General features: G+C 43.8%; 1 protein-coding gene across 6 annotated transcripts in view; it reads right to left on the bottom strand.

Annotated features, from left to right (window-relative positions):
- STAT2 (signal transducer and activator of transcription 2) overlaps positions 1–20,891 on the bottom strand; it is a 174,062-nt gene that overhangs the window by 62,626 nt on the left and 90,545 nt on the right. For all 6 annotated transcript variants that reach the window (XM_073613933.1, XM_073613937.1, XM_073613936.1 and 3 more), the window contains 2 exons: positions 13,736–13,828; positions 11,165–11,224 (listed from right to left, as the gene is read on the bottom strand). In XM_073613933.1, the coding sequence (XP_073470034.1) occupies positions 11,165–11,224; positions 13,736–13,828 (153 nt within the window). The remainder of the gene's footprint in view (positions 1–11,164; positions 11,225–13,735; positions 13,829–20,891) is intronic.

The following is a 20,891-nucleotide window of genomic DNA, read 5'->3' as shown; positions in this document are numbered from 1 at the left end:
CCAAAAATTCAGTATCTCAGAAAATTAGAATATTGTGAAAAAGCTCAATATTGTAGACTCATGGTGTCACACTCTAATCCGCCAATTAACGCAAATCACCTGTAAAGGTTTCCTGAGCCTTTAAATGGTCTCTCAGTCTGGTTCAGTAGGTTACACAATCATGGGGAAGACTGCTGACTTGACAGTTGTTCAGAAGACAGTCACTGACACCCTCCACAAGGAGGGTAAGTCACAAAAGGGCACTGCTAAAGAAGCTGGCTGTTCTCAGAGTGCTATATCCAAGCATATTAATGGAAAGTTGAGTGAAAGGAAAAACTGTGGTAGAAAAAGATGCACAAGCCACAGGAATAAATGCAGTCTTGAGAGGATTGTGAACCAAAGGCCATTCAAAGATTTGGGGGAGATTCACAAGGAGTGGACTACGGCTGTTGTCAGTGCTTCAAGAGCCACCACACACAGACGTATACAGAACATGGGCTACAACTGTTGCATTCCTTGTGTCAAGCCACTTCTGAACCAGAGACAACATCCGAAGCATATAAAAAAATTGGTTAAAGATCAGTATTCACTATTGGTTACCACAACACTGGGTGTTCAATATACCCATGTGGTGTCCCAAGATTTGCAGGCTCACCAATAATAGGTGCAGTCTCTGTGCCTAAATACTATAGATAGAGAAAATTACAGGGGAAAGATTCCCACTGAAAAGAGACATAGGTGGACGATGCTGCTTAATAAGGGATACATTTTATTAGAAAAATATGTTTAATACAAAAAGAGCCAAGGCCAGGTACCCACCACCAACACCAAGATCATAATTAAAATAGACAACGTTGTCTGTTTAAGAGCAGCTGCATCACGCTTCAACCATGCATGCACACACCTATAGCAAGGCTATTGTTAATTGGAGTAGATAGTGTTTTATGGATCATACTGATGGTTTCAGTGACATGCACCATACATAGCAAAGTCCGTTCTGTCACTATATTTAATTAGAAACCCTTTTAACAAAAAACCCTGGTAAACGGTGGTTGATTGAGACAAGTTGCTGGTCCCACAGAGGCAGCTTTAATTAAGATTATAGCAAGACATAGCTGTCAGTGTGGAGAGATGATTACAATCCACAGTTAGTATCCAATCCGAAGGCATAGATATGCAGTTTCTCAGAATGGAATTGCATGTATTCACAGGATCTAGCTGTTTGAAAATAGCTCAATGATGCTATTATGAAGCTGGCTAATACTGGCTGAAAAGTAACAAACAGCAGGAGGTAAAGCAAAAGAAGGCAGCTAAAAGGCCTATGGTTCGCTCACCCGACCATTCATGGAGCGATATAATCACAGTCCTGTACTATCTTTCTCCGGTCCAGGGGGCTGTATGTGCCATCCTGTATGCTCCGTTTGTTAAGCGGGGTCCGTGGGGCTCCAGTGAGCAGTTTGCTGTCAGCACTATGTAAGTGTCAGGTCCTCTGGGCCACCGTACGCTTGTCTCTGCTGAGACAGTCTCCACCAGTCTCAAGCAGTCAGCTGCGTATGCACAGGCACAATGAGATACATCATCCACGACGCATATAGCTTCTCTGTTGTGATTCCAAATTCAACATGTTTCACCAGGAACTCTGTTTTTTACAAGGAAGCTTCTTACCTGGGCGAAGGAGAAAAAGGACTGGACTGTTGCTTAGTGGTCCAAAGTCCTCTTTTCGGATGAAAGTACATTTTGCATCTCATTTGGAAATTAAGGTCCCAGAGTCTAGAAGATGAGTGGAGAGGCACAGAATTCAAGTTGCATGAGGTCAAGGGTGAACTTTCCACAGTCAGTGATGATTTGGGGAGCCATGTCATCTGCTTGTGTTGGTCCACTGTGTTTTATCAAGTCCAAAGTCAGCACAGCCCTTTACCAGGAAATTCTAGAGCACTTCATGCTTCCCTCTGCTGAGCAGCTTTATGGAGATGCAGATTTCATTTTCCAGCAGGACTTGGCACCTGCCCACACAGCCAAAAGTACCAATACCTGGTTGACTGATCATGGTATCACTGTGCTTGATTTGCCAGCAAACTCGCCTGACCTAAACCCCATAGAGAATCTGTGTGGTATTGTCAAAAAGAAGATGAGACAGCAGACTCAACAATGCAGACGAGCTGAAGGGCGCTATCAAAGCAACCTGGGCTTCCATAACACCTCAGCAGTGCCACAGGTTAATCGCCTCCATGCCACTCTGCATTGATGCAGTAATTCATGCAAAAGGAGCCCTGACCAAGTATTGAGTGCATACTATGCTGTACATAGACATACTTTTCAGTAATAAAATTAAAAATAATGTGTCTGCGCTAGAAAAAAATCACTACACTCAAAGTGCAGTATTAATATGAGCAACCTGAGTGTTGAAATAAAATATAAAGTGCACAATACTATATAAACAGAGAATGTGAATAATCAAACAGAGTGACATATCAATTGAAATAGCAAATAAATACTGGAGGATATAGCAAATGGTGAATAAATAAAGTCCAAAAGCGTGAATATCCAATGATATAAAAGTGCCCGAATAAATTAGTCCAAAAGTTGGGTGATTTTCACATATTCTATCTTCCAAAATGTGCCACCAAGAAACATGCTGTAGTGTCTTCCAGCCGCCCCCACAGGTGTATATGCTCACCTTCCTGTGTGTGACACAGCGATTAAACTATGCCAAACAAAGCCTTGGAGCCACTCCTGTGCTCATTAGGAACCAGCTGTACAAACTTCCAATGTTCTCAAAATGGAGATGGTTTATGCAAGAGAAAAAAACTCCATAGCGCAATATGTAGGTATAAAGCATTTAATAAAATAATTAGCTCCCCTATTTGGGGTACTCACATATTGTGGGTGCGTGAGTGCACCAACCATATCAAGCATAAAACGGATAATCTCCCGGTGTGGCGTGCGGTGTAGCGTGTGTAACGAAAAGACTCCTTCTCTCTCTCTGCTGACAGCTCCGTCCAGGCCCCTCCCCTACGCGTGTTCGGCACCGGGACCACGTGCCTTCTTCAGGGGGATCTGATTGGACGAGAGCTTCAGAGTGAATATATATATAGCTCCGGCGGCCATTTTGCCTGAGACCGCAGACATATTTGTGTCTATGGCGGCCATTTTCCCTTAGGCCTTAAATCAGGTTGACGTACGCCGTGTCAATCATGGCAGCCATTTTGCCTAAGATTACAAAACTGAACTCTAATGGGCAATAAAGGTAAGCACAGCGGCCATTTTCCCTAAGACTACACTTCTGTTAATTAACCAGAAGTGTACTATTAATAACAGGATCTCACAATAAATGGTCCAATGGGATGTTGAGTATTAAATTCAATGTAAATTCTATATTGATATAATTCAGGACGGAGCGGTCTGGCAAAGAGAGTATCACTACACACCACACACGTTTAGATCGCCACAAACGATATCACATAATGCCCTAATTGGTAAATAACCTACAGCATTCTATACAAGGGTTGACCAAAGATAAAATTAAAATATTATTAAAATATTAAAAATAAACATAACATACTTTATTCTAAACATATATTAATCGCATAAAAAATCATAAACATCCTATAAAATATTAACTAAAAAGGTCTATTCTAAAAAATCATTCAAAATGAATAAATTATTCATAGAGTCACTGTGGGGAGGTAATAGAACTATCAAGGGGAAAGAACATCAATGTGTACAATCTATATTGGATGCCCCTACTGAGCCCAATAGATAGGGCATCCCTTATAACTCAAAATAAGAGAGAACAAAAATAATAGAAAATGTACCGCCAAAGTAAACCGTATCAGTAATTACTAAGGAAACATCTCAAATCGAAATCTCTATTCAATCCTCCAGGAATCAAAGACCCAAGCTGGTGTATCCACCAGGATTCTCTTTTGCTTATCTCTCTAACGAAATTAGAACCCCTCCAGTGGCGTTTGGGCGCCTCAATCCCCCAAAACTTCATGCCTGCGGTACTTTGGTTATGTACCCTCTTAAAGTGCACATACAAACCATGTTTATCGGACCCATTGCATATATGCCTCACATGTTCTTCCATGCGGTCTTTGAGAGCCCTGGTGGTCCGCCCCACATACAACAGGTTACATGGGCACTTTAAGGCATAGACCACCCCTACTGTATCACAGGATATAAAATCCCTAATCTTATACGAAAAATTGTTTCTAGGGTTCAAGAACTCCTTTAACCTCCTAATGTTGCCCGGGATCCTCCTGCAACTGTAACACCTGCCACAGCTGTGGAATCCTTCTAGGTCCAGGAACATTTTAGGTTTTGGAGGGGGAGGATCTACCACATTGTGTATCAGCCTGTCCCGCGGGACAGGCTGATACACAATGTGGTAGATCCTCCCCCTCCAAAACCTAAAATGTTCCTGGACCTAGAAGGATTCCACAGCTGTGGCAGGTGTTACAGTTGCAGGAGGATCCCGGGCAACATTAGGAGGTTAAAGGAGTTCTTGAACCCTAGAAACAATTTTTCGTATAAGATTAGGGATTTTATATCCTGTGATACAGTAGGGGTGGTCTATGCCTTAAAGTGCCCATGTAACCTGTTGTATGTGGGGCGGACCACCAGGGCTCTCAAAGACCGCATGGAAGAACATGTGAGGCATATATGCAATGGGTCCGATAAACATGGTTTGTATGTGCACTTTAAGAGGGTACATAACCAAAGTACCGCAGGCATGAAGTTTTGGGGGATTGAGGCGCCCAAACGCCACTGGAGGGGTTCTAATTTCGTTAGAGAGATAAGCAAAAGAGAATCCTGGTGGATACACCAGCTTGGGTCTTTGATTCCTGGAGGATTGAATAGAGATTTCGATTTGAGATGTTTCCTTAGTAATTACTGATACGGTTTACTTTGGCGGTACATTTTCTATTATTTTTGTTCTCTCTTATTTTGAGTTATAAGGGATGCCCTATCTATTGGGCTCAGTAGGGGCATCCAATATAGATTGTACACATTGATGTTCTTTCCCCTTGATAGTTCTATTACCTCCCCACAGTGACTCTATGAATAATTTATTCATTTTGAATGATTTTTTAGAATAGACCTTTTTAGTTAATATTTTATAGGATGTTTATGATTTTTTATGCGATTAATATATGTTTAGAATAAAGTATGTTATGTTTATTTTTAATATTTTAATAATATTTTAATTTTATCTTTGGTCAACCCTTGTATAGAATGCTGTAGGTTATTTACCAATTAGGGCATTATGTGATATCGTTTGTGGCGATCTAAACGTGTGTGGTGTGTAGTGATACTCTCTTTGCCAGACCGCTCCGTCCTGAATTATATCAATATAGAATTTACATTGAATTTAATACTCAACATCCCATTGGACCATTTATTGTGAGATCCTGTTATTAATAGTACACTTCTGGTTAATTAACAGAAGTGTAGTCTTAGGGAAAATGGCCGCTGTGCTTACCTTTATTGCCCATTAGAGTTCAGTTTTGTAATCTTAGGCAAAATGGCTGCCATGATTGACACGGCGTACGTCAACCTGATTTAAGGCCTAAGGGAAAATGGCCGCCATAGACACAAATATGTCTGCGGTCTCAGGCAAAATGGCCGCCGGAGCTATATATATATTCACTCTGAAGCTCTCGTCCAATCAGATCCCCCTGAAGAAGGCACGTGGTCCCGGTGCCGAACACGCGTAGGGGAGGGGCCTGGACGGAGCTGTCAGCAGAGAGAGAGAAGGAGTCTTTTCGTTACACACGCTACACCGCACGCCACACCGGGAGATTATCCGTTTTATGCTTGATATGGTTGGTGCACTCACGCACCCACAATATGTGAGTACCCCAAATAGGGGAGCTAATTATTTTATTAAATGCTTTATACCTACATATTGCGCTATGGAGTTTTTTTCTCTTGCATAAACCATCTCCATTTTGAGAACATTGGAAGTTTGTACAGCTGGTTCCTAATGAGCACAGGAGTGGCTCCAAGGCTTTGTTTGGCATAGTTTAATCGCTGTGTCACACACAGGAAGGTGAGCATATACACCTGTGGGGGCGGCTGGAAGACACTACAGCATGTTTCTTGGTGGCACATTTTGGAAGATAGAATATGTGAAAATCACCCAACTTTTGGACTAATTTATTCGGGCACTTTTATATCATTGGATATTCACGCTTTTGGACTTTATTTATTCACCATTTGCTATATCCTCCAGTATTTATTTGCTATTTCAATTGATATGTCACTCTGTTTGATTATTCACATTCTCTGTTTATATAGTATTGTGCACTTTATATTTTATTTCAACACTCAGGTTGCTCATATTAATACTGCACTTTGAGTGTAGTGATTTTTTTCTAGCGCAGACACATTATTTTTAATTTTAATACTATACACGAATATGGAACGTGATTGAGTGTTTGCAGCTGGACTCCACTGTTCACTTATTACTTTATAGGCATTTGTCCGTAAGTGGCTCGCAAGGTTTTTAGCTATTATTCTATACTTTTCAGTAAGCCAACATTTCTGTATTAAAAATCTTTTTTTTTAATTGGTTTTATGTAATATTCTAATTTTCTGAGATACTGAATTTTGGGTTTTCACTAGCTGTAAGCCTATCAAAATTAAAAGAAAAATGCTTGAAATATATCTCTCTGCGTGTAATGAATCTATATAATATATGAGTTTCACATTTTGAATTGAATTACTGAAATAAACTTTTTGATTATTGTGACAGACCTAGCCGGGAGAGAGACTTTTGGAGGGCACTGTATGCTAGCCTCTTGCCGATCGATCGTGGGCCCTTGCATTTGGGGGAACGGTGCTCTTTGTGAGCTGTATGCCTGGGGACCCTTGAGGTGGTATTACTGTGGATTCGGGTCCTGGTCCCCCAGGACACACAGACTCTGGGGACCCTGGATTTGCCATGTTGGAAATAGTGGCTGATTCATAATGCTGGGACAGATACTGTTAGGAGATGCTGATGTAAATTCCAACACCTGTCTGTCTGTTGTCTGCTAAAATGTGTATTGTAAATAAGTCTACTATGGGATCTAAGTCATTAGATCCCCATTGTTGTTTGTGTTAATTAACTCTGCTATTGTGTGAAGAAGAGTCTATGTTGATTGTGATAATGTTGATTGGATTTTCTGAACTACAAGACGGCCAGTCTGGCCTAAAGGTCATGTCTGAGTCATCTAGGCTGTCTAAAGGTATTAGTTAATTAGCTCATGTTAATTAGGTTACAGCTGTATTGTTAGCGTAATATGAGCAGGAGGTCTGCACCTCCTCTTTTATTGTATAAATAAGACTGTATTCCTGTCAATAAAGAGAGATTCCTGGTTGAACTTACATACAGCCTGCCTGGTGTTTGTTCTGAGCTATCACAACTGGACTAGAACGGCACAGAGCTGTAGTTCTAATCCCGGAGCATCGGATGACCGAACAATCAGACGTTGCAATTTGATTCAATAGCTGCAGAGGAGTGTCGGGAGAGTGGAACCGAGCGAGCAAGGGGCTCGTTACATTGGTGGCAGCGGTGGGATTTGCTCTCCAGTTACTGGGACACTCCAAACCAGCCTGCAGGAGAGCCACGCTGAAAGACTTGCTTGAGAGCCGTGGAGGGAATGGTGGGATTGTGCTTCATTGCCGTGAACACATCCAAACCATCACCTGGATCCAAGGTAGCAGGATAGCAGGAGAGGAGAGATACCAGCCACCATGGATGAGGAATTCAGAAGAAGGTTGCGAGAGAAGCAGATACAGAACAGAGGACCAGTATCAGAGCAGGTCCTGCTAGGACGGTTTGATTCTATCCGCTGCGAACTCTGGAAGGAAGCGCTAGCCCGTGAGCAGCGACACCAGGGAAAAGTTCTCCCCTCCATCCATGTGAGGTACTGGTCGCAGTATGAAGTGTGAATGCTGTTTTTGGGGTAATAGCCGAACCAGGAGTGGACAGCCGAGTTAAGCAGGCTGATCCGGGCAGAAATGCGGTTGGACGAGAGCTACAGAGCCCTCCAGTGGTATGTAGCCCAAGTATGCCCTTGGACAGCGGATGACAGCCCCAAGGAAGGCTTTGACTACGATGGCCTGGGATTGTTATACTGGAGGCTGTCCAGGCACCCTGACTTTGGGAGTGATCGGGAGTGGCGTTTGCAGGAAATAATGGAGCACAGAGAGCGGAGACTGAATGTCTCAGAAGTGCACTGGGCACTGGAAGATTTGGAGTTTCTGGCCGTTCAGGAATGGGAGCTGGAGATCGCCTACAAACAGCTGTTAGACTCTGCTCAGCAGCAGGGTGGTGCTCCCTTTGCCTGGAACTATCAGGAAATACCAGTTGACAACTCTGAAATCCTGGCTGAAGAGTTGACAATGTGGCAGAGTAACAGTGTGCTTTGCCAACCTGCCCCCGCAGCTATGGAGGCAGAGGTCTTATGGCGGATGCAGCAAGTGCTGACTGACCTGGATGAACCTGTTTCTGCATTGGATGATCTTGGATGGAGGAATGTGCCTGTCCAGCAGAATGCCAGAGAATCGGCAGTGGAAAATCTGAAGATTGCCGTCCCCAAACCTGAAGTGCTGACAACAGGGCAGAGCTCTGCTAACCTCTGCCCAGCATTGATAGCATCTTCTGGGTTCCACGGAGAGGAGATGGGGAACCTTTATCCCCAGACACCAGTTGCAGAGACAGGGGATTTGATAGACATTTCTGCTGAGGAAGAACAACCTGGTGAGCCTCCAGCAGAAGAAGAGCTGTTATTAGGGCCAAACTTCACTGTGCTCTGCCCAGCACCAACAGAAGTATCTGTGAAGTTACAAGGAACTTCCCCAGCTGAAGCGCTGGCAACCGGACAGAGGGTCCAAGACCTCTGCCCCACACCTGTGGCAGTTTCGGAGGCTCAGGGTGAGAAGGTGGCAATCACTTCCCAGCAGCAGATACAGGGGGAGAAGGGAGATGAGGTGTGTGTTGTTCCTCCCCAACAGTTAGCCGGAGCAGATGGTGTGGGGTTTCCAGCAGAAGGGCTGGCAACATTGCCGATTACTGCTGGACTCTGCCCTCAACTAACAGAGGATGGATTTCCTGTGAAGGTGGATGGGACTTCAGTCTCCACCTATATAACCCAGGGATGCTGGGCAGTCAGCCCAGATCCCCAACAGCATGACGGAGTGAGCCCAGACACCCTGTCTCCTCTCCAGCGGCAGAAAGGACTCCAGGGAGAAGGGCCAGTCCAGGCCTCTCCCCAGCGGCAGGTATGTTCTCTGAGAGAGGCAGAGGTTGGCTGGGTGAGTAATGGTTTGTTTGGAACAATTTGTTTGGGGTACTGTGTGGGTACAGGCATTAGAGGACTGGAACTACTGACTAACTTCGGAGTCAACCTGTATGGGGTCTCCTCCTGTGTTAGTCTCCTGCCGAAAGGGGAGAAATGTGACAGACCTAGCCGGGAGAGAGACTTTTGAAGGGGACTGTATGCTAGCCTCTTGCCGATCGATCGTGGGCCCTTGCATTTGGGGGGACGGTGCTCTTTGGGAGCTGTATGCCTAGGGACCCTTGAGGTGGTATTACTGTGGATTCGGGTCCTGGTCCCCCAGGGGACACAGACTCTGGGGACCCTGGATTTGCCATATTAGAAATAGTGGCTGATTCATAATGCTGGGACAGATACTGTTAGGAGATGCTGATGTAAATTCCAACACCTGTCTGTCTGTTGTCTGCTAAAATGTGTATTGTAAATAAGTCTACTATGGGATCTAAGAGTCATTAGATCCCCATTGTTGTTTGTGTTAATTAACTCTGCTATTGTGTGAAGAAGAGTCTATGTTGATTGTGATAATGTTGATTGGATTTTCTGAACTACAAGACGGCCAGTCTGGCCTAAAGGTCATGTCTGAGTCATCTAGGCAGTCTAAAGGGATTAGTTAATTAGCTCATATTAATTAGGTTAATTAGGTTACAGCTGTATTGTTAGAGTAATATAAGCAGGAGGTCTGCACCTCCCCTTTTATTGTATAAATAAGACTGTATTCCTGTCAATAAAGAGAGATTCCTGGTTTAACTTACATACAGCCTGCCTGGTGTTTGTTCTGAGCTATCACAACTGGACTAGAACGGCACAGAGCTGTAGTTCTAATCCCGGAACATCGGATGACCGAACAATCAGACGTTGCAATCTGATTCAATAGCTGCAGAGGAGTGTCGGGAGAGTGGAACCGAGCGAGCAAGGGGCTTGTTACAATTATATTCACATTTTTTCAGATGCACCTGTATAATGAAACGGAATGGTTTTAGATAAAAATTTCAGCAGCATGTTGATGAGGTAGGGGGCCAGGAAAGGCAAAAACTAGCAAAATAAACTTTGGCTTTAAGAGCCCTTTCAAACTGGGGCAGTTTGCAGGCCTTATTGCGCTAAAAATACCGCCTGCAAACCGACCCAAAACAGCCTCTACTGTTTGTTCAGTGTGAAAGCCTGAGGGCTTTCACAATGAAGCGGTGCGCTAGCAGGAGAAGAAAAAAACTCCTGCAAGCCGCATCTTTGGAGCGGTGAAGGAGCGCTGTATTCACCGCTCCTGCCCATTGAAATCAACGGGGCAGCGCGGCTATACCGCGGCAATACCGAGGCTATAGCCGCGCTATGCGAGCGGTTTTAACCCTTTTTCGGCCGCCAGCGGGGGTTAAAGCCGCCCCGCTAGCGGCCGAATACCGCCGCAAAAATGACTGTAAAACAGCGCTAAAAATAGCGCTGTTTTACCGCCAACGCCCCCACCGCCCCAGTGTGAAAGGGGCCTAAAGGTCCTATTCACACTTCACGTTTCAGCTTGTGATTTTGTGTGAGCATATTACACGTTTCTGCAAATGGGCTGCATATGCGTGTTTATCGTGCAAAAAAGCTCATGCACCTTGTATGATGAGCTTCTCACTAGGTTTAAAAGCGTGTTTTTCTGCACAACAATCACTGAAGTGAATGGCTCCTAAACATGCATTTCACATTTTGCTGTGATTTTAGCACGATTTGGAATTACTGGCAGAAAGGGGCCTAATTTGTTGTTAATAGACATTTACAATATTACAACATTTTAATCTAAAGTCCACTGTTTTTTACCTATGACCTAAAAAAAAAAATTACAATTACATGAATGTTTCTTGTTTGAGACTTGTAAAACTTACTTATCAACTGTGCATAAAACCTTCATGTTGTGCTGGAGTTCAGGAAGATTCACAAGCAGTCTAACAGGAAAAAAACATTTATATAAAAGAAAACAATAATGCAATTACACAATAACTGTATTCCTCTAAGTGCATTTAAATGTAATTTGTCTGCAAAACATCTGAGTAAAACGTTAAAATCACCAAGAATATGCTTTGCCTATCAGTGCCGGAAAAAAAGTTAATCTAGAGCCCAGGATGAACATTCCAAATTGTATCCCCCCCCCCCCCCCCCCAAGATGTATGAGCATTATGTGTCATCAAAACCCCCCCCCCCCCCCCCAAAAAAAAATTGAGCACTAATCTGCATGCTTACCCCCTAAGCATAAGTTCCCTCTCCTGCCATGAACCCCCCGCCAACTCAAATCCTCTCATTCCACATATGTTCCCAGTACAATTCCTCCCCCAAAATAAAATTCCCCCCTTCCTAGCACAAATCCTCTACCCCTCAAAAGTACCCTCCAAGCACAAATCCTCCCCCAATCCTCCATCCTAGCACAAATCTCCCTACCGCCTCAAAATGCCCCCTCCTAGCTCAAATGATGCCCCCCCAAACATCTACCTCCCAAAAAAATGTCCCCTCCTAGCACAAATCCCCCCTCATTACCTTTTTTTAGCACAACCCCCCCAAATCACACCTCCTGGGCGCAAGATATCACTCATCAAATGGTGTAAATAGATCAAAGCAGAAAACTGATGCACTCCCAGCTCGATCCTAGTAGTAAATGTATATGTGGCAGCCTCAGTTAAAGCTGCTCCATGGTTTGCGGATAAGCGTTGACTGAGGCTGCCACATGTACATGTACTACCAGGATTGGGCCAAGCATGCAGCAGTTTTTCTGCTTTAATTTCTACCTATGTGGACATCTTCAAAGCATAAACTGTCTGTGGGACTCAAAAAAGGTTTCTGAAAGATGGCATTGGCAATAAAACTTAGCAGGCTTTGACTTTGCTTTGGAGGGGAGCTGTTACACAAAATCGAAGACATGTGACCTGATGGAGCCTTCTATCCAACCCCAGCTGTAGTTTAAATTTCTGTGGGCAGTAAGGGGGCCCTCCAATGTTGCCTAATATATTTATTTTTGCACTTCAATTCCTTTCACACAGGGTGAATTCTGTTCCTATCAGCAGGGAATCTGCAAGTTGATCCCCTGCTGATCGGAGCAGAGCGGGACAGATGTTACATCCATGTCTGCTCAATTTATGCAAAGCGGACACAGAGAGACTCCGCTCTGCTCTATGGACGGGTGGGAGTAAACAGACTCTGCTTTCCATTTACACCCGGCTACCTCCAATCCAGTCCACCCAAAACAGAGGAGGATGCAGGCCTCAATGTTGTTTTAGTGGACTCGATCGGACCAGGAGGTAGGCAGATGTAAACGGACACAAGTCCATTCACATCCACCTGTCCATAGAGATGCATGGACCTTCTGATCAGGTCCACCTAAAAAACTGACAGGCAGACCTGATTGGAACACCCATGTGAAACGGGGTGACAGTATACAGTGCCTGTTCCTTTCATGATCACCAGTGTGGTACTCCTGATTACAGTTGAACCCCAGCCATCTGTTTAATTGGACAAAAGGTGGTGAAAACAAGTGCCTTTCCTTAAAAGGAAGCTAAATGCCTGTCTGTCATACTGATCCGCTGGCTTTTATAGCCTACTTATTCTATGTTCAGAGGAGTAAAACTAATAAAATGAGTGTTACATCCAGCTAAAACCAAAATGACCTGGTGTTTTATTCGATGAAACTTCTAGGCTACAATCACCTCAAGTATGTAAGTTCTAAAAAGACAAAATGTTAATCATGGATTGCCAGTCATTCAATTTACTATTCTAAGGCTCTGCACACTTGGGCATCAAAAAAGGTTTAGCCAGCACTTGCTAACAACAGGACCAAAAAGGTGTAGTGAAACTTATAAGAACCCAGCAAAAAATCTTGGAAGAACTGATCATATATATTGACCTTATAGTTAGAAACCATAATCCAATACATAAATCCCCCAGCAAAAAAAAAAAAAAAATAAATATACAGGAGAAGGAAGGTCAACACGTAAAAAGTCAAAGTATTTATTTTAAAGACAGCCCAATTTCTAAAAGGTCATTAGGACATTGGTGTGCTTTTACAATACATACTTTGTGATTTTTTACATTGCGGTGACATTCCTTCTCCTGTATCTTTTCAACTTGAGGAATATTTAAATGTTGGTTTGAATTGGGGAGGACCCTGAGCGCTTTTGGATTTTAGTGTATTGGATTATGGTTTCTGGCTTTTTGTCCCACCTCTCTGGGTGGTCACGTTAAACAGCAGCCAGGCCATACGATCCTGTAGACATCATATTTAAAACTTAGGTCCTTCCAGCTTCTGTCACTGAACATAGCGCCAGACTTTTTGTTTGTTTGACTGAATAAAAAGCTACCAAAATACAGAGACTTTGTAGCACATTTTTAGCTACTTAGAAAACAGGACCATATGTAATAAGGCTACGTGCCCTGCACAACCCATTCCAGTGAACATAACTAGGACTCACCTGGCTCTCACAGAGAATTGTTGGCTGGTCTTCAAAACCAATGCTCGCTTGCAAGGGTACGGCATAATTGGCTGTCTATCTACCACAAAACATCTAAAAGGAAGAATGCACAGAAACTTTAATTGTCATTCTGTCCAGACAAAACAAGAATTAAGAAGCATCACTAGTGAGATGTAAAACTGGCCATACATTGGTCATAATACGTCCGGTTCAGCAGATACTCAACAAATTGCATCCCAGTTTGATCAAATTCTGTTAAAGTGACATACTGGAAAACTGTTTTTGACCAGCAGCTGCAACTGCTGATCAGTGTATTCTGACAATGGTGGATGCTGCAGTCAGAATACAAGGTCTCAGGATGAAGGGGAATCAGATTTCTCCACCCCCACCTTTGCGTGAATGGAAAAAAAACAAAAAAACCCCCAAAAACTAACAGTGTATGGTTAGCTTAAAGCTCTGCTCATTTTTATCTGCTCCAGAGATGATGTTATCTTGTGATACCACAAGTGTAAATTATTGGTTGTTTGCACCTTTGACCCGAACACTGATGCTGATCTAGAGAATACCTCGATCTAGCTATTTTTTCCTTTCTTTTTTTATATACACACACTTGTTTACATTTTTCTACACTGGCAAGGAGAGGAAAATACAATGCATCTTCAGGAGCAGAAGAATTTATTTTGGGTTGTTCTTTGTTGGCAAGTTATGGTAATAAAAATAAATATACAGCTAAATTTACAAAATATTTATTTATAAATGTACCTATATACCAGTAAAGGGGTTGTAAAGTCAGAAAGTTCTTTTATCTTAAAGTAGTTGTTAACCCACAAAATAAAAATTAAAGTATCCTCTCTGTTTATTAATGTAATTTGCTCTTGTGTCTGTGCCTTATAAAACAAAAATGCAGCTATATACCTGATTTTATAGCGCCGATCGGCACTCACGTGACCCGCCGCCTCTCTCCTCTGACAGCTGCAGCAGGCGGGGCTGAGGATCCCCTGCTGACATCAGTCAAGAGGGGAGGAGGAGAGAGGCGGTAGGTCACGTGAGCCCCAATCGGCGCTCTGAAAGCATAGCTGCATTTTTTTTATAAGGCACAGACACAGGAGCAGAGACGATACAGCAAAAATGTAACAGTAATTTGAGCAGCAGGAGGGGAGGGGGTGGGCACAGACATGAAGCTGACAGGCAGAGAGAGGAGGGGGGAGAGGATGAAGGAGAGCACAGAGGAGAGAGCGGATGGCGGAGGCACGTAAACTGACCACGGTGTCAGGGCTCAGCAGCCATGATTAACCATGGTTAGTTTTACAAAGGGGAGGGCAGAACCAGGCAGGATCAGCCAGGTATTTCAGGTGATACAGGGGGCCAAATGACATAGCACAAGCACTGAGCTGTATAATATGCTTTAAAGGAACAGAATTTTTTTTTTTGGAAAACGCTTCTATTTATTATGAAAAGTTAAATTCTGCTCGAAAAGGTGACCTTAACATTTAATCTTGCCATAAATGTACACAAAGGGCCTCATCTCTATTGTATAAACTACTTGTCCTAATAATCCACCATGTAAGGGAGATGAAAAGGGGCAGACACATTTAAAGTCCAGTCTGTGTGACAACAACCTTGGCTGCCCCTTAGATACATGGGACTGAAAGGGTGTTATTTGCAGGAATACCTGGTGAAAATAAAAGAAAAAAAGTGAATGTAGGTACCTCATCTAACTGGTGCGCTGCAATAGGTTACATCTTTGTTTTTAGATTTAAACATGCTTTAGGGCTCCTCTACTACTAGTACCAGCTTAGGTAGGTTCAGGCTGTTTCATGGCATCTCAAAGCCACAATCCTCACATGAATCAATACAATAACTTCTAAAGCTGTGCTCTTTTGTGAGTGAAGAGAAGTTCAGAGAATGAACATCTATTTCATTACATTTAATTAAAATGAACCCTTAAGAGGAGCTCCAGGCTGCTTCAGAAAAAATTAAAAGTCATTAGCTACAAATACTGTAGCTGCTGACTTTTACTATAAAGACACTTACCTGTTAAAAGGATCCCGCGATGTCCTCATTCGAACTGATTATTTAACCACTTGCCGACCGCCTAACGTATATATACGTCGGCAGAATGGCACGGGCAGGCAGAATCACGTACCTGTACGTGATCTGCCTCCCGCGGGCGGGGGGTCCGATCGGACCCCCCCCCCCGGTGCCAGCGGCGGTCGGCATTTGACTGGGAGCGTCGGGAGGCGAGGGGGAGACCATCCGATCGTGGCCCCCCCCTCGCGATCGCTCCCAGCCAATCGGAATCCTCCCCTGCCTGTGTGTAGTTTCACACAGGCAGAGGATGTGATGTCATCTCTCCTCGGCTTGGCAGTTTCCGTCCAGCGCCGAGGAGAGAAGACATGTAAGTGCACAACACACACAAACACACACAGTAGAACATGCCAGGCATACTTTACACCCCCGATCCCCCCCAATCACCCCCCATCACAAACTGACAGCAAGCAGTATTTTTTTTTTTTTTTTTTCTGATTACTGCATGGTGTCAGTTTGTGACAGTTACAGTGTTAGGGCAGTGAATATTACCCCCCTTTAGGTCTAGGATACCCCCCTAACCCCCCCTAATAAAGTTTTAACCCCTTGATCACCCCCTGTCACCAGTGTCACTAAGCGATCATTTTTCTGATCGCTGTATTAGTGTCGCTGGTGACGCTAGTTAGGAACGTAAATATTTAGGTTCGCCGTCAGCGTTTTATAGCGACAGGGACCCCCATATACTACCTAATAAATGTTTTAACCCCTTGATTGCCCCCTAGTTAACCCTTTCACCACTGATCACCGTATAACCGTTACGGGTGACGCTGGTTAGTTCGTTTATTTTTTATAGTGTCAGGGCACCCGCCGTTTATTACCCAATAAAGGTTTAGCCCCCTGATCGCCCGGCGGTGATATGCGTCGCCCCAGGCAGCGTCAGATTAGCGCCAGTACCGCTAACACCCACGCACGCAGCATACGCCTCCCTTAGTGGTATAGTATCTGTACGGATCAATATCTGATCCGATCAGATCTATACTAGCGTCCCCAGCAGTTTAGGGTTCCCAAAAACGCAGTGTTAGCGGGATCAGCCCAGATACCCGCTAGCACCTGCGTTCTTCCCCTCCGCCCGGCCCAGCCCAAGTGCAGTATCGATCGATCACTGTCACTTACAAAACACTAAACGCATAACTGCAGCGTTCACAGAGTCAGGCCTGATCCCTGCGATCGCTAACAGTTTTCTTGGTAGCGTTTTGGTGAATTGGCAAGCACCAGCCCCAGGCAGCGTCAGGTTAGCGCCAGTACCGCTAACACCCACGCACGCACCGTACACCTCCCTTAGTGGTATAGTATCTGAACGCATCAATATCTGATCCGATCAGATCTATACTAGCGTCCCCAGCAGTTTAGGGTTCCCACAAACGCAGTGTTAGCGGGATCAGCCCAGATACCTGCTAGCACCTGCGTTTTCCCCTCCGCCCGGCCCAGCCCACCCAAGTGCAGTATCGATCGATCACTGACACTTACAAAACACTAAACGCATAACTGCAGCGTTCGCAGAGTCAGGCCTGATCCCTGCGATCACTAACAGTTTTTTTGGTAGCGTTTTGGTGAACTGGCAAGCACCAGCCCCAGGCAGCGTCAGGTTAGCGCCAGTACCGCTAACACCCACGCACGCACCATACACCTCCCTTAGTGGTATAGTATCTGAACGGATCAATATCTGATCTGATCAGATCTATACTAGCGTCCCCAGCAGTTTAGGGTTCCCACAAACGCAGTGTTAGCGGGATCAGCCCAGATACCTGCTAGCACCTGCGTTTTGCCCCTCCGCCCGGCCCAGCCCAGCCCAGCCCATCCAAGTGCAGTATCGATCGATCACTGTCACTTACAAAACACTAAACGCATAACTGCAGCGTTCGCAGAGTCAGGCCTGATCCCTGCGATCGCTAACAGTTTTTTTGGTAGCGTTTTGGTGAACTGGCAAGCACCAGCAGCCTAGTACACCCCGGTCGTAGTCAAACCAGCACTGCAGTAACACTTGGTGACATGGCGAGTCCCATAAATGCAGTTCAAACTGGTGAGGTGGCAAGCACAAGTAGTGTCCCGCTGCCACCAAGAAGACAAACACAGGCCCGTCGTGCCCATAGTGCCCTTCCTGCTGCATTCGCCAATCCTAATTGGGAACCCACCGCTTCTGCAGCGCCCGTACTTCCCCCATTCACATCCCCAACCAAATGCAGTCGGCTGCATGAGAGGCATTTTCTTTATGTCCTCCCGAGTACCCCTACCCAACGAACCCCCCCAAAAAAGATGTCGTGTCTGCAGCAAGCGCGGATATAGGCGTGACACCCGCTATTATTGTCCCTCCTGTCCTGACAATCCTGGTCTTTGCATTGGTGAATGTTTTGAACACTACCATTCACTAGTTGAGTATTAGCGTAGGGTACAGCATTGCACAGACTAGGACACACTTTCACAGGGTCTCCCAAGATGCCATCGCATTTTGAGAGACCCGAACCTGGAACCGGTTACAGTTATAAAAGTTAGTTACAAAAAAAAGTGTAAAAAAAAAAAAAAAACACAAACAAAAATATAAAATAAAAAAAAAATAGTTGTTGTTTTATTGTTCTCTCTCTCTATTCTCTCTCTATTGTTCTGCTCTTTTTTACTGTATTCTATTCTGCAATGTTTTATTGTTGTTATGTTTTATCATGTTTGCTTTTCAGATATGCAATTTTTTATACCTTACCGTTTACTGTGCTTTATTGTTAACCATTTTTTTGTCTTCAGGTACGCCATTCACGACTTTGAGTGGTTATACCAGAAAGATGCCTGCAGGTTTAGGTATCATCTTGGTATCATTCTTTTCAGCCAGCGATTGGCTTTCATGTAAAAGCAATCCTAGCAGCTAATTAGCCTCTAGACTGCTTTTACAAGCAGTGGGAGGGAATGCCCCCCCCCCAAACGTCTTCCGTGTTTTTCTCTGGCTCTCCTGTCTCAACAGGGAACCTGAGAATGCAGCCGGTGATTCAGCCAGCTGACCATAGAGCTGATCAGAGACCAGAGTGGCTCCAAACATCTCTATGGCCTAAGAAACCGGAAGCTACGAGCATTTTATGACTTAGATTTCGCCGGATGTAAACAGCGCCATTGGGAAATTGGGAAAGCATTTTATCACACCGATCTTGGTGTGGTCAGATGCTTTGAGGGCAGAGGAGAAATCTAGGGTCTAATAGACCCCAATTTTTGCAAAAAAGAGTACCTGTCACTACCTATTGCTATGATAGGGGATATTTACATTCCCTGAGATAACAATAAAAATGATTTAAAAAAAAAAAAAATGAAAGGAACAGTTTAAAAATAAGATAAAAAAATAATAATAATAAAGAAAAAAAAAAAAAAAAAAAAAAAGCACCCCTGTCCCCCCTGCTCTCGCGCTAAGGCGAACGCAAGCGTCGGTCTGGCGTCAAATGTAAACAGCAATTGCACCATGCATGTGAGGTATCACCGCGAACGTCAGATCGAGGGCAGTAATTTTAGCAGTAGACCTCCTCTGTAAATCTAAAGTGGTAACCTGTAAAGGCTTTTAAAAATGTATTTAGTTTGTCGCCACTGCACGTTTGTGCGCAATTTTAAAGCATGTCATGTTTGGTATCCATGTACTCGGCCTAAGATCATCTTTTTTATTTCATCAAACATTTGGGCAATATAGTGTGTTTTAGTGCATTAAACTTTAAAAAAGTGTGTTTTTTCCCCAAAAAATGCGTTTAAAAAATCGCTGCGCAAATACTGTGTGAAAAAAAAAAAATGAAACACCCACCATTTTAATCTGTAGGGCATTTGCTTTAAAAAAATATATAATGTTTGGGGGTTCAAAGTAATTTTCTTGCAAAAAAAAATTATTTTTTTATGTAATCAAAAAGTGTCAGAAAGGGCTTTGTCTTCAAGTGGTTAGAAGAGTGTGTGATGTGTGACATAAGCTTCTAGATGTTGTGCATAAAATGCCAGGACAGTTCAAAACCCCCCCAAATGACCCCATTTTGGAAAGTAGACACCCCAAGCTATTTGCTGAGAGGCATGTCGAGTCCATGGAATATTTTATATTGTGACACAAGTTGCGGGAAAGAGACAATTTTTTATTTTTTTTATTTTTTTTTGCGCAAAGTTGTCACTAAATGATATATTGCTCAAACATGCCATGGGAATATGTGAAATTACACCCCAAAATACATTCTGTTGCTTCTCCTGAGTACGGGGATACCACATGTGTGAGACTTTTTGGGAGCCTAGCCGCGTACGGGACCCCGAAAACCAAGCACCGCCTTCAGGCTTTCTAAGGCCGTAAATTTTTGATTTCACTCTTCACTGCCTATCACAGTCTCGGAGGCCATGGAATGCCCAGGTGGCAAAAAACCCCCCCAAATGACCCCATTTTGGAAAGTAGACACCCCAAGCTATTTGATGAGAGGTATAGTGAGTATTTTGCAGACCTCACTTTTTGTCACAAAGTTTTGAAAATTTAAAAAAGAAAAAAAAATTTTTTTTTCTCGTCTTTCTTTATTTTCAAAAACAAATGAGAGCTGCAAAATACTCACCATGCCTCTCAGCAAATAGCTTGGGGTGTCTACTTTCCAAAATGGGGTCATTTGGGGGGGGTTTGTGCCACCTGGGCATTCCATGGCCTCCGAAACTGTGATAGGTAGTGAGGAGTAAAATCAAAAATGTACGCCCTTAGAAATCCTGAAGGCACTGATTGGTTTTCGGGGCCCCGTACGCGGCTAGGCTCCCAAAAAGTCCCACACATGTGGTATCCCCGTACTCAGGAGAAGCAGCTAAATGTATTTTGGGGTGCAATTCCACATATGCCCATGGCCTGTGTGAGCAATATATCATTTAGTGACAACTTTGTGCAAAAAAAAAAAAAAAAAAAATTTGTCACTTTCCCGCAACTTGTGTCAAAATATAAAACATTCCATGGACTCAACATGCCTCAAAGCAAATAGCTTGGGGTGTCTACTTTCCAAAATGGGGTCATTTGGGGGGGTTTTATGCCATCTGGGCATTTTATGGCCTTCAAAACTGTGATAGGTAGTGAGGAGTAAAATCAAAAATGTACGCCCTTAGA

Source organism: Aquarana catesbeiana, linkage group LG02, assembly GCF_042186555.1.
Source record: "Aquarana catesbeiana isolate 2022-GZ linkage group LG02, ASM4218655v1, whole genome shotgun sequence".
In the NCBI taxonomy this organism is placed as follows: Eukaryota; Metazoa; Chordata; class Amphibia; order Anura; family Ranidae; genus Aquarana; species Aquarana catesbeiana.
The sequence above is the reverse complement of the archived record's forward strand: the minus strand, read 5'-3'. Positions and strand labels throughout refer to the sequence as shown.